We start from the raw sequence: 14,423 nt of genomic DNA on the forward strand, positions 1-14,423 counted from the left end.
AATCTCTTATTCAATCGTGTACTAGGCTGCAAATTATATTATTATTGACTCTATATTATTGCATCTAAATGCATATCACTAAAAGCATTCAAACCTTTCACACCGGCAGTTCACTTTTATTTTAAATCCACCCATCCATCCATTTTCAACCGCTTATCTGAGGTCGGGTCGCGAGGGCAGTAGCAGGGATGCCCAGACTTCCCTCTCCCCAGCCACTTCATCCAGCTCTTCCGGGGGGATCCCGAGGCGTTCCCAGGTCAGCCGAAGGACGTAGTCTTTCCGGGGTGTCCTGAATCGTCCCCGGGGTCTCCACCCGGTGGTATGTGCCCGGAACACCTCACCGGGGAGGCATCCGAATCAGATGCCCCAGCCACCTCATCTGGCTCCTCTCAATGCGGAGGAGCAGCGGCTCTACTCTGAGATCCTCCCGGATGACCGAGCTTCTCACCCTATCTCTAAGGGAGAGCCCGGACACCCTGCGGAGGAAACTCACGTCGGCCGCTTGTATCTTGTAAAGATCTCGTTCTTTCGGTCACGACCCACAGCTCGTGACCGTAGGTGAAGCTTGGAACGTAGATCGACCGGTAAATTGAGAGCTTCGCCTTTTGGCTTAGCTGCTTCTTTACCACAACGGATCGATACAAAGTTCGCATCACTGCAGACGCTGCACCGATCCACCTGTCGATCTCCCGTTCCATTCTTCCCTCACTCGTGAACAAGACCCCAAGATACTTGAACTCCTCCACTTGGGGCAGGATCTCATCCCCGACCCGTAGAGGTCTCGGCACGCTTTTCCGACTGAGGACCACCGTCTCAGATTTGGAGGGGCTGATTCTCATCCCAGCCGCTTCACACTCGGCTGCGAACCACTCCAGTGAGAGTTGGAGATCACGGCTTGATGAAGCCAACAGAAACACATAATCTGCAAAAAGCAGAGATGCAATACTGAGGCCACCAAACCGGACCCCCTCTACGCCTCGGCTTCGCCTAGAAATTCTGTCCATAAAAGTTATGAACAGAATCGGTGACAAAGGGCAGCCTTGGTGGAGTCCAACCCTCACCGCAAACGAGTCCGACTTACTGCCGGATATGCGGACCAAACTCTGACACCGGTCGTACAGGGACCGAACAGCCCGTATCAGGGGGTTTGGTACCCCCCGCAGGACTCCCAGACGGACACGGTTGAACGCCTTCTCCAAGTCCACAAAACACATATAGACTGGTTGGGCGAACTCCCACACACCCTTGAGGACCCAGCCGAGGGTGTAGACCTGGTCCACTGTTCCACGGCCAGGACGAAAACCGCACTGCTCGTCCTGAATCTGAGATTCCACTTCCCGACGGACCCTCCTCTCCAGCACCCCTGAATAGACCTTACCAGTGAGGCTGAGGTGTGTGATCCCCCTGTAGTTGGAACACACCCTCCGGTTCTTCTTAAGAAGGGGGACCACCACCCCAGTCTGCCAATCCAGAGGCACTGTCCCCGATGTCCACGCGATGTTGCAGAGGCGTGTCAACCAGGACAGCCCCACAACATCCAGAGCCTTCAGGAACTCCGGGCGAATCTCATCCACCCCGGGGCCTTGCCACCGAGGTGCTTAAAAAGCTCCTCGGTGGCAAGGCCTCAACCCCAGAGATAGGAGAGCCCGCCTCAGAGAACCCAGACTCTGCTTCCTCATGGAAAGGCGTGTCGGTGGAATTGAGGAGGTCTTCGAAGTATTCTCCCAACCGACTCGCAACGTCCCTAGTCGAGGTCAGCAACGCCCCATCCCCACTATACACAGTGTTGATGGTGCACTGCTTCCCCCTCCTGAGACGCCGGATGGTGGACCAGAATTTCCTCGAAGTCGTCCGGAAGTCTTTCTCCATGGCCTTACCTCACTCCTCCCATACCCGAGTTTTTGCTTCAGCGACCACCAAAGCTGCATTCCGCTTGGCCAGCCGGTACCCATCAGCTGCCTCAGGAGTCCCACACCGCTGGGTCCACCAACGGGTTCGGGGATTGCCGCCACGACCAACTTACGGCCACAGCTCCAGTCGGCTGCAGCAATGGAGGCGCGGAACATGGTCTTTTTTTTATTTTAAATTATAAAATTATTATAAACTAGTTTTGTGGGGGCATTAAACTACAAATGTTACTATACTAACTAAATAGAAGACATGGGGTGATCAAGTACACACTCCTTGGGCTTCAATCTTTCACAAGATATCACGCCATGACAAATATTGCATCAGCTGTCACCTTAAGCCTGCAGGAAATGTCACCGACCTCGAGAAAATATCTGACCTTAGTCTGCGCTTGTGTCTCCGCATGGTGCTGACCACCAGCGGGCACGCTGTGAGTGACCCGACAGTGACCCTTTCAGTTCATGGCGATTTTTTATGTTTTGCTCATTGATTTTGTGTGCCAGCAGGAAGGCCCAAGGCCCTTTGTGAGTTGTCCCAAAAAAATATCCCCTTACAAAGAAAATAATGCACAGTTTTGATTGACACTGCCAGAGAGGGATTATTTTAACAATGTTTATTATTGTGGTTGTAAGAACTGCAATTGATCGTATTGAAAACTGTTTCAGGAGCAAAATATAAGACTGACCTCTCAGCTCTACGTTTGGGAGTGGGTCTCCTCCTGGTATTTTAATCTGAGTGAAGGAGTTTCCCATTCAAGGGCGCAATAGTGCAGCCCCAGACTGAACACGACCGGTTAAATATAAACATTTAAGTGAGCCACTGCAGTAGTGGAAATGCCAGGCAACTGTATTTACACTGTAAGGATGGCAGTCAGAATGTGATAATGTAACTTGTGCACAAATATACTGTAGCCTGATATATTGTAACTGCAGTGATCTAATTTAATATGCAAAGCCATCTGTCCTACACAAGGGAAAAAAACAAAACAACAACTGTCAATCAATGACTTCACAGTCAAAGGTCAACAGGGTAAAATGTATATGCGGCATTATATGGGCCACATACCCGACATTCAAAATACAGTACATCCAAGTTTTAAAGCAGGCTGATGTCTTCATGTTTTCTCATCTTCCAAATGCTTTGTAACGGAACATGTGCAGGATCAATAGTTACCATGTAATCGAGTATATGTGCGACAAGTGTCAGTGTCAGTGTAATAAAGCTAAAAATAACATGGGAAATGTGCAAGTGATCCCTTGCTAAAACAGGATCTGGTGGCGTGACCGCTCAATACTGTATTTCCTCAAACAGTTGCATGGGGTGTTTATTTACCCTACTGCAGCGAGTAGTTTATTTGAAGTAAGGCGTTTACTTGAGAGGAGCACTCTATTCACACAAATGATGACGAAGAAATGTTAAGTTCATGTTCCAATAGAAATAAAGTGTATAAACGCTACATTTCTATTTGTATCGTCTAACTTTCTGCACTGTAACATATCATTTGCACATCTGCCTCAACATCATAGCCAAAGCAGACAAGCAAAAATGCTCTGGCAAAGTTACATTGATTTAGTTTGCGCTTCAGTGCTGATGTGTACAGTCTTTTGTTTGATGCAGGTTTCATTAATCGGTTCTGATGGGTCAATTTGTCTAAAGATTAAAGCATTGTTTAAAAGTAAAGTTTGCAGTTCTCACACCGCAGCCCCTCGCGAAGAAGATTATTAGTTTTTGGGCTGGATTTTTTAACTCCAGTGAGCTACAAAAGAAGGAATTGGACAGCTCTTGAGACAATCACAGTGGTTGTATCCTATACACAGGTGGCTGCATATGGCTGGGCTATGGAAAAAAAAAAAAACGCTTACATCAGCGTTCTCACCACGTCGTCAGGTAAGTTGATCGCCTCTCTTATTTTTTTAAATTAATTGTACAGTACATTCCAAAAAAAAAATCAAACCAGTAACATTTCGTGTTTAGCAATACTCCATCATGAATAAGTTATGCTAGCAATGTAACTGCCTGGGTGTGCCATTGTGCACGTTAGTAAGCAAGTAACCAAGTAAGTAAGTTTCTTAGGGCAGAGACACGAGGGGGTGGTGAGTGAAGTGAGGCTATACACACACGTCACACTGTTTACTTTCTACTACTACTACTGTATTTACGACTATTTCAAATAACTATTGGTCTCCTATACGTAAATCAGAGTGCAAAGTACTGAATCACAGTGTACTGCTTGGTGGTGGCTCGAGTAAGGGAATTCCAGTGAGCTAGTGGCATCACCTGGTATATTTTTCTGAAAAAAAGGAAAATATATATATTTATGTTGTCAACATACCCCCGATTAATTAAGGAAGGTTGTCTACTAGAGCAGAGGCCATGACTTGTAGACATATTTGAAATGACACAACCTTGATTTTTAATGGTAACCACAGTATTTACTCAGGTGTATTCTACCTTTATGTGGTAGTTGACATGCATTTGGAGTGTGTTCAATTATTCTTTGCTGAAGCTCAACAAAATACAAGTACAGGTTTTGACCTGGAATTTAGGCTCATTTTGTTCTGCTCCACATTGACGTCTAACAGTTACATGGGTACGGAAAGTATTCAGACCCCCTTCAATTTTTCACCATCTTAAGGATCATCAGAAGAAATGGAGAGCTCCCGAGTTAAATATATGAATGTCACAACAAAGGGTCTGAATACTTATGGCTGTGTGATACTTCAGTTTTTCTTTTTTAATAAATCTGCCAAAAATGTCAACAATTCCATTTTTTTCTGTCAATATGGGGTGCTGTGTATACATTAACACATTCAGTGCCACTGACTGCTTTAGAAGTCAAATATCCATGTTTACTGGGAGGGCTGGCACTGAATGAATGAGGGGCAAAAAAAGAACTGAAATGATTTTAGCAAATGGCTGCAATATGACAGACTGAATACCATGATGGCGCCTTCCCGTGTGGACGCCTCGGTTACGCGCTCTCTATGATTGTTTTTGTTTTTCAGTCGTCTTTGGAGACATTACACGCTCTGTCAATTGAACGTCTGTCGTAGTAGAGTGGCTCCAACTACCGGAGAGAAATTCCTTGTGTGTTTTTTGGACGTACTTGGCAAATAAAGATGATTCTGATTCTGAACAATTTAAGGGGGTCGGAATACGTTCCGTTCCCACTGTATGTGGACATGGAAAGAACACCTTGGCGAATGTATTCCAAAGCAACTAACATCATTGCCCAAATTCCCCAGGACTCAGACTAAAGAAACTAAATCCAAGCGGTTCTCAGGCTTCAAAAGAGAAAATAGTTGACCCAAACGACAGCTGTTGCCCAGTTTCTCCCTGACAACTTTCTTGACCTTGAGACCGTGTGAAACTGGGACTGTTACAATCTTCTTTGTTAACAGATTAAATATCTCCTTTGGGAAGACACTATCTCCATGTAGAAACATTCTCGTTTGGGTTTGAATTAAAGGAAGTCACTGGATGAGAAGAATTACGCAAGAACTGTATGCACCTGACCTCCACTATATTGCCAAAAATATTCACTCACCTGCCTTGACTCGCATCACATTTTTAATCCAAAAGGTTTAATATGATTCCATTCACCCTTTGCAGATACAACAGCTTCAACATTTCTGGGAAGGCTTCCCACAAGGTTTAGGAGTGTATTTATAGGAATTTGTTTTATCATTCTTCCAGAAGCGCATTTGTGAAGTCACACAATGATGTTGGACAAGAAGACCTGGCTCTCAGTCTCTCCTCTAATTCATCCCAAAGGTGTTCTACTGGGTTGAGGTCAGAACTTTTGTGCAGGTCAATCAACTTCATCCACACCAAACTCCATAGATTTCAAAAGTATTGGCATTTAGTACTGAAACCTGCGCAAAACAGGTTCTGACAGAAGTACTGAAGCCACTCCCTTATAAATGTACTTCGTAAATTAAAAAGTAAAGGCAAGTCAGCAAATACTTTGGCAATGCACAGTATCTGGCCTGACAGGTGTGTAGGGGAAAAAAAATAATCATCTCATTCTCATGCTTTTCATTTTGTGCTTAGTTATTTGACTAATAGTGTTTGCTTAAGGGTCATTTCTAGCTATTGGTGCCTATTGAAAAGACATTTTATAATTTACAAAATGCTCATAGTGAAAACATTTGATCAGATTGGAGTCTTCTTTCATGAACATAAAATAGTGCCCGTTTTCTTAATTTTACCAGGGTGTCTGTCCCTTATAATGATGTCATTCAGTAAATTTAGTAAACTCAATTAAACCTAAAACTTAGATATAGTCTACACCTTTTGTGAATAGTCGCTAGCGAAAATTTATTTAATACCAGAGCAGTGATTCATTTGAATGGAAACACTGCATCCTGTTATGTTTACCCAGAGGGCTTGCCATGTTGAGTCTGGAGTTGTTTATCAACAACAGGCTCACCGTGACTCGGCAATTTCGACTGTCAATCAACAACAAGGTCATTCATGAAGCATGAAGGTGGTCAGGCCACAACAAAACACTGCATTTTAGAGTATTCACTTTCTTTGAGCCAAGTAGCTGTGGCCGAAGCTCGTGTTCGCAGCCACAGATCAACAATAAGACACTACCACCAAATGTACCTTGTTTTTATGGAGTTCTGTTCTGCCAGAAATAAATAGAATAAACGAAAATAAAGATTGTAATTATGTTAACCTTTTTATTAACGCCATGACCTTTTAGTTCGTTATGGGTCTTTAAATTTCATGTGACAGATCTGCTGCATTTAATCACACTACCCGGTGACATTTTAAGTGAAAAAGTAAGGAATCTATGACTCAAATCACTTGTGGAAAAGATTTAGTGGTTTGCTCACAATTCATCCCTGTACATGCATAAGTCTGGTCAAACTACCAATAAAAACTTGCAGTTTGTCTTACAGCATTACTTTATTTTCTATATGTGACTGACACCAACCCTCTTTAGGACCGCTCTTTAATTACACTCAAACCCATTTCATTGCATCCCGTGTGAAAACTACAATGAATTTGTACAGTGAAAACATGTTGACAATGAGACGTTGCAAGTAGTTCGTTTATTACAGAGCACAAGCGTTAAACATGGAGCACATTACAGATTGAGCTGCGTCTTCTTGGTCGAAGCATATGAGGGGTGAGGAAGAGAAGCAAAGGGTGAGAGGAAATTGAAAAGGCACGTATACACTTACTGTAGCCAATGATTATGACCGGCAATAAGAGCACTACATGGGATGGCCATGTAAACAAGGCTGGTTTCTCTGTACTACACCAACCAAATGTTGCCATCGCACTGATGAAGATTTGTCAGAGCCAAAGATTTGCAAAGGCTTTTTAAAAAAAAAAAAAAAAGTTGGAGTGAAGGAGGAAGGAAAAAAAAAAAAAAAAAAGAAATGTGTAGTCCAAAAATAAAAACTTAGTCCAACATTTGCCATTTGTTTTTGAGGTTAACCAAAGCTTTTCTGTACAACACTCTGGACACTCAAGCAAACAAACAAATGATCAAGTCAAAAGGAATTCAAGATTCAGTAACTAAGTGTTTTTAAAGCTGCCTTCTGAAGCCTCAGCTTCTCTGTATCCACACTGAGCTCCAGAGAACAAATAAATAGTGTTGACATTTGATATCCAATAAGACTGACAAACTCCAGAGCAGGATAAAGATGGAAATCAGGTTTCTCTGTAACTACACCCGCCATCAATACACCTGCGGAGTCCAGGGGGGCTTATTACATTTGTTTTTTTATTTTAAAAAGGAGCGTTCAAGAATTTTTTATTTTTTAAATCCAAATGCGATGAAACGCTTTCAAGTTCATCCAACACCTCTGCAGACCAGAGCAGTGACATAGCAGCCTCTGACTTTTCTGTATAACGTCAGAAAACAGCAAAGGTCTGCAGCGGGATGTGGGCCATTCGTCTCATTGGAGAAATTTAAAAGTGTTAACATTTGGCTGGCTCTTGAGCCTGAAATGCATAGCATTTTATTTCGTTAACAGCAACCTTTCCATTATTTATTTGTGGCTCTCTAACATCCTCCATGAAGACAAGGAGCAATACTAGCAAAAATAAAAAGATTAGTGGAAGATGGGAAATTTGTAGCAGACTGACCGAGGAGGAATGTTGCTCGGTAAGATCCGAGGATCCTCCTAAGCGACAAGGCTAACATTTACTTTGCAGGTCAGACATGCTTCTCTCATAGTAGCACCAGTGAACAAAGGCCAACTACAGAAATACAAGCCACCACTGTCCCACAGACTATTAGACTAGACTCATGTTAAACGACGAGAACTGCAGCCAATCAGGCTCTAGCACAGTGACGAGCAAAAGGAGAAGGGACAAGTTCTTCGAACGTCAGTAATTTAAAAAAACAAAACAAAAACAAAAAATAAATGCCTTCAGGTAGCCAGCATGATAATGCAACCACCAAGACAGGACAAATGGGGAGTCATGTGGCAGGTGAATCATTTGAGAGAGGGAAAGAAAGAGAAAGACAGCTAAGGGCATTTCACCCCCTGAATCTTGGAGGCTTCTCTGTAGTATACACCAACAAGCCTGGGGGCGAAAAGCTTAACAGGTTTAGTATTTGAGCTTTTTGGGAACCTCCCATGGGAAGGAGTCACGGCCAAAGTGGCCATAGGCTGCTGTCCTCTGATACAAGGGCTTCTTCAGATCCAGATCCCTAGAATACATAACCAACAGGTTTAGCAGCCACCACACACACACACACACCGAGATCAGATGCACACATTCAACCTCACACAGGCCAAACTCAGGATGGGTTTTGGGGCCATTTTGCACCCAGCTAGTGAAGACTGTGGGAGAAAATAAAATGAGTCACTTACCCCGCCTACCATCTGAGCAATGTTGTAACAGCAACTTCCCAGTCAACTTACAAAAACTCATTCTGCGCTATCACCATGCAACTCTGAGCTACTAGTAGACTAAACTCCCTCGTAACGACGCCAAGCCAGAGGAATAAAAGCAAAGAGGCCAGAAGCTGCAGTGCCGGTGAACGGCCAGAGGCTTCAGGTCGTACATTACCTGACAATGACTCCAGGACGGAGGTCAAAGTTCTTCCGTACAATGTCCAGCAGCTCCCGCTCACTCTTGTTGGAGGTCCCATAGTGGAAGATGGAAATGGACAGGGGGTGGGCAACTCCAATGGCATAGGACACCTAACACAGCAACATACATTATACATGGTGCAAGACCACCTGGAACCGAAACTGTCAGAGGCGTCCGCAGACTAAACGTCAATGCGGTCTCGTGCCCGACTGACCTGAACCAAGACTCTCCTGCAGAGCTCAGCCTTTACCAGAGACTTGGCAACCCAGCGTGCGGCGTACGCAGCAGAGCGGTCCACTTTAGTGTAGTCTTTGCCGGAGAACGCCCCCCCTCCGTGGGCCCCCCAGCCGCCGTAAGTGTCGACGATTATCTTGCGCCCCGTCAGTCCGGCGTCGCCCTGAATAATGGAGCGACGAGGCTTAAAACGGTTGGGCAACGTTCAAGTTACAACATCTCTTGAGGTCCGTGCTCTTCAATTACCTGAGGGCCCCCGATGACAAACCTTCCACTGGGCTGCAGGTGGTAGATGGTGTCATCGTCCAAATAATTACAGGGGACAACACACTTGATGACTTTTTCCTTCAGGGCATCCCTCATCTCCTCCAGGCAAACCTCCTCATCATGCTGAACAGAGATTACAATTGTGTGCACGCGCACCGGGAGCATGGCGCCGCGGTCCTGACGATACTGGACGGTAACCTGAGAGGAGGTCGGAGAGATGACAGCTTAAATGTACAGTAGAATAGGCTTGACCAGGGCTCTCCAAAGTCTGGGCCCGGGACAATTTGTCGCACGTAATCTAGTACACATCAGTTTATGAGAAAAGGGTAAAAATGTTACAAGATAGCACCGTTTTTAAATAATGAAACTGTTATTTCAACCAATGACAATATATCAACTAATTTCTAAAAGGTGTGGTGAAAAAAGACAATGAAAATAAGTTTCGTGAAAATAATGGGGTATAGTAAGCAAATTTGGATGTTAGAAGATATGACTACTTTTTATTTAATGTCACAATGTACAATAGAATAGGCTAGACCAGAGGTGCCCAAACTCTGGCCCGGGGGGCAGTTGCTATGAGAAAGTGACATATGTTACAAGATATAAATTTTTATTAGTGTATAAAAAAAATACTGTTACAAGATACACTTTTTAAAAAGGTAAAAAGTTTAATCAAACATTTAACTTTTGAACAGTAATTGTATTTAACTGTTGCAAGATATGACCCTACTTTTTATTTATTTTCAATTTTGGATATTACAAGAGATTTAAAAAAAAGTAAAGAGTTAAATGTTAAGTCAAGGTGGAATCTTTAAAATTAACTACATACTAATAACATTTTCATTTTTACCAATAACTAAGTTGAGATTATTTCCTTTATGTTTAACTGCCTAGCACATGTTGAACTCAAATATATTGGCAGTGGCTTGAGCATGTGTCTCAAACAAGGTGACATGGCCTCCCCTTCCTTCCATTTTGCTCTATGTGGCCCTTAGTGGAAAGTTTTGTCATCCCTGGTCTGGGCCAACGGGACATAGCTAGCTACCTGCGTCTTGGAGTCAGGTCTGAGCCACGGCAGAGTGCCGTTGCGCCGCAGCTCGGCCAGCTTGGCGTTCAGTTTGTGAGCGAGCACAATTGTGAGGGGCATGCACTCCTTTGTCTCGTCGGTGGCATATCCAAACATCAATCCCTTGAAAGTGGGGGGAAACAACCAGACATGCTCACGCGCCATTTCAAAAACAACAGATATTTGAAGAAGAGGATGAGCAGAAAACTGACCTGGTCCCCTGCGCCAATGTCTTCTTCGTTGCGGTCTACGTGGACACCTTGAGCTATGTCAGGAGACTGCTGCTCCAGGGCCACCAGGACATTGCAGGTCTTGTAGTCAAAGCCTGCACACACAGAACACAATTTCTAAACTCCAAACCAAAGCAGACAAGATGCTCTACCTAAAAAGGGGACGTAGTGGACGCTTAGCCGTCGCTCCGTCTTTTTTGCTTTGTGTTGCAAGCTAAAAGCTGAGTTACGAGTCACTAGGACACACCCATTAAAAAGGCACATTTCCAACACAAGTACTACAGTAAATGCACTATATAACCACTTTGTTCCATTATATTTTATGTACAGTACAATGCTTTTTGTCTAATCAAAAATGTAACAAAGTGTGCTTTTTGAGGATAGCCAAAAGTCACAATTTCAGTGAGGAATATTGATTTGATAAGAGTAAATTCAGTTTCGAGCTTTGAATGAATTAAACTGGTAAGTTGAGGTGCCACTGCATTGTGAAAAACTGACTTTATACTCTTTGTATACAAATAGTTATATCTGGAGTGCCTGCCCATCTATCAAGTGTTTTATTGAATAACCAACTAAACCTTTTATCCACCCATTTCTGTCAATGAGTCGGTGAGTGAGCTCTTCCGCACTCACGCCCCATAATTGCACTAAAGTGCTGCCTCCACAAACAAAAACGCTTTAATTTCCTTTGAAAAACAAAACAAAATGTCATTGAGAGACATGTCAAACACACCTTTAGCGGAGTCATCATAGCCAATCTGGCAAATAGTGTCCCGCACGATTTTCTGGTAGTCCACTGTGGCTCGTGAGGTCACCTCACCAGCCAACAGGATCATTCCCGTCTTGGCAACAGTCTCTGTTGGAACACACAGCAGGTAATATAATGTAATCAAAGCAAATATTTGCTCAAGAGTTTATATGAAAGGACAGGCTTTATTAGTCTTACCGCACGCAACCTTGGCATCGGGATCTTGCCTGAGATGGGCGTCAAGGACCGCATCGCTAATTTGATCGCAGATCTTGTCTGAAAATAACGGAGAAAAAAAATAAACAAGCTAAATTACAAGGTTGCAGCGAAGCACAGTGTGAATGCAAAGTCCAGCCAGTGTGCTCGGTGGGAGTGGCCCGACGTCTGAAAGAGCCGCCATTTCAAACATGTGCTCATGTGGTGGGGGGCCGCACTTAACCGGCGACAGGAAAGCAACTCCACAAGGGCAGACGACCACCCCACACAGTCTCCACGCTGTTCGGGGTTTGACGTCAAATGGACATTTTCCCTGACCTCCTTCGCTTAGTGCTTGCACACACACAGAGTTCTGTTCGGAGGGTTGTTCCAGACCTGCTCCGGATGTAAAATACTTTGGTTGCGAACTGGCGCCATGTATTTATTGAGCAAAGCGACTGAAACCACTGCAACCAATTAAAACTCCCATTCCTTCGCACATTGTTAGCTGCTTACCTAACCCACACGCACAGTCATGGTGCTTACTCAACCGCGTCTCGAGAAAACAGAGGGTTAAAAAAAATAACACGGAATAGTTATACGTCGTGAAAAATGTTAAAATACGTACGGAAATAAAGAAAATACCATACAAAAAAAAAACACACAAAAAAAACGCAGGCTTCGACTGAGCGGAGATTAGCTAGCTAGGTAGCTAGCTAGAGGCGCGTGTACTTGCTAAAGCCGACCGGCCCCTCATTTCCTTGGCCGACATTAAAACACGAACAGACCATGGCAACTCCACATTTACATATGTCAAATGTTCTTTGACAGCTACAAATCGACTGCCTGTCGTCGGCTAATTGCGTTATAAAGTGGGCAGTACGGTCAGCGTGCACTTACCGGGATGCCCTTCCCCGACAGACTCCGAGGTGAACAAGAAGCAGTCCTCGTCAATGACAGAGTTGTGAAAACCATTCATCTGGCCGTTCATCATCGTTCACCGCGGATGATTGCGAAGAGACCAAAAAGGGTGTGAGGGCGGAAATGGCCACAAAGAAGAGTGCGCTTGTACTGGTGACGCTCCACGAAGGTCAGCCCTACGTCGTGACTGCAAAGATCCACACAGGCCGAGTAAACCTCATGGCGCACAGCTCCGATATTTATGCCATCAAATCAGAGGTGGTGACGTCACCGGAAGCGGACCATACCAATGACGCGTCTGAATGGGAGGTGTCCGTGTACTGTACTTGGCACGTTTTCCTCGAATGAACAACAACAAAAAACTGTCTACATATTTGTTCCTCCCCGAACTATGGTGATTTAGGTGACACTATTAAGTCCTAACTGGTTTTACACAATAAATAGAAAACAAGACCAGACAAGAACAAGAACACAGCAAGATTCACTAATCCACATTACAGTTAGTCTGCAGGCCATGTTCTTTGTTAAAGACAATTCAAAACTAGATATGTTCAAATAAAACCATAGATTTGTTTCTAAATACAGTACATTATACATGTTTGAAGATAATTGCTGAAGACGTGCAAAGAAGACTGAATTGTGGCAATATAGCGTTGAGCTGTTTTAATGCAAGCCCTATGGGGGGGCACAAGCCAGTGCAAACTGTAGGCCGGTCCCAAGCCTGGATAAAAGCAGAGGGTTGCGTCAGGAAGGGCATCCGGCTTAAAACTTTGCCAAACAAATATCAGCGTTCATCCAAAGAATTCCATACCGGATCGGTTGGTTGACATGATGATTAGGAGAAAGGTTGATATATTGTGTGTCCAGGAGACCAGGTGGAAAGGCAGTAAGGCTAAAAGTTTAGGGGCAGGGTTGAAATTATTTTACCATGCTGTAGATGGGAAGAGAAATGGAGTCTGGGTTATTTTAAAAGAAGAGTTGGTTAAGAATGTCTTGGAGGTGAAAAGAGTATCAGATCGAGTGATGAGGCTGAAACTTGAAATTGATGGTGTTCTGTATAATGTGATTAGTGGCTATGTCACACAGGTAGGATGTGACCTAGAGGTGAAAGAGAAATTCTGGAAGGAGCTAGACGAAGTAGTTCTGAGCATCCCAGACAGAGAGAGAGTCGTAATTGGTGCAGATTGTAACGGACATGTTGGTGAAGGTAATAGGGGTGATGAAGAAGTGATGGGTAAGTACGGCATCCAGGAAAGGAACTTGGAGGGACAGATGGTGGTAGACTTACAGTAAATGTAATCCGATTTTGCATTGTCAAAAATAACATTTCACATATCCGCAACTTCATTCTTCCTATCCGCAATTGTCATTTCAGGTCTGCAACGTCATTTTGCCTAGGCCAGTGGTTCTCAAACTTTTTATACGCAATACCACCTGAAAACAATCCTTAACTCTCCAAGTAGCACCATCATGACCAACATTAGCGACACTAGCATAGTAGTCCCAAGCGTATCAAAAATGAGACAGTACACTGTACACTACCAATCCAAAGCCTGGAGACACTGCTCCATTCAATACCATGACAAACTCTTTACAATTTTTTGACTTGTAGCATATATTTAATATTATTGTAAGCCACTGCAACATTTTGCACACTTTGAACATTAAGATCATGCGCTTAAAATAATTCCATTAAAATGAAAATGTAATGTAAATGTAAAATGCATATGTATTGTCCCAAAATAGAAATAATTTAAAAAATTTAAAAAAAACTGAACTGTATCTAGGG

General features: G+C 43.7%; 1 protein-coding gene across 1 annotated transcript; it reads right to left on the bottom strand.

Annotated features, from left to right (window-relative positions):
- Positions 1–6,952: 6,952 nt before the first annotated feature.
- On the bottom strand, positions 6,953–12,863 carry mat2ab (methionine adenosyltransferase 2Ab). The gene is made up of 9 exons (XM_061768471.1): positions 12,614–12,863; positions 11,717–11,794; positions 11,504–11,626; positions 10,753–10,865; positions 10,520–10,663; positions 9,454–9,672; positions 9,188–9,370; positions 8,950–9,083; positions 6,953–8,587 (listed from the first exon to the last, which is right to left on the bottom strand). Exons 1-9 carry the CDS (start codon positions 12,705–12,707, stop codon positions 8,485–8,487), a joined length of 1,191 nt encoding a protein of 396 aa, XP_061624455.1. The 5' UTR covers positions 12,708–12,863; the 3' UTR covers positions 6,953–8,484.
- Positions 12,864–14,423: the final 1,560 nt, after the last annotated feature.

The sequence above is a fragment of the Phyllopteryx taeniolatus genome, chromosome 3 (genome assembly GCF_024500385.1).
Source record: "Phyllopteryx taeniolatus isolate TA_2022b chromosome 3, UOR_Ptae_1.2, whole genome shotgun sequence".
Taxonomy (NCBI): domain Eukaryota; kingdom Metazoa; phylum Chordata; class Actinopteri; order Syngnathiformes; family Syngnathidae; genus Phyllopteryx; species Phyllopteryx taeniolatus.

Bases quoted from the DNA above. Each gene is read 5' to 3' on its own strand.
- mat2ab (XM_061768471.1), bottom strand. From the start codon at position 12,707: ATGATGAACGGCCAGATGAATGGTTTTCACAACTCTGTCATTGACGAG. The intron at 11,627-11,716 runs GTAAGACTAATA...GTGTTCCAACAG, and splicing joins CGATGCCAAGGTTGCGTGCG to AGACTGTTGCCAAGACGGGA. The intron at 10,866-11,503 runs GTGTGTTTGACA...CTGTGTGTGCAG, and splicing joins CTATGATGACTCCGCTAAAG to GCTTTGACTACAAGACCTGC.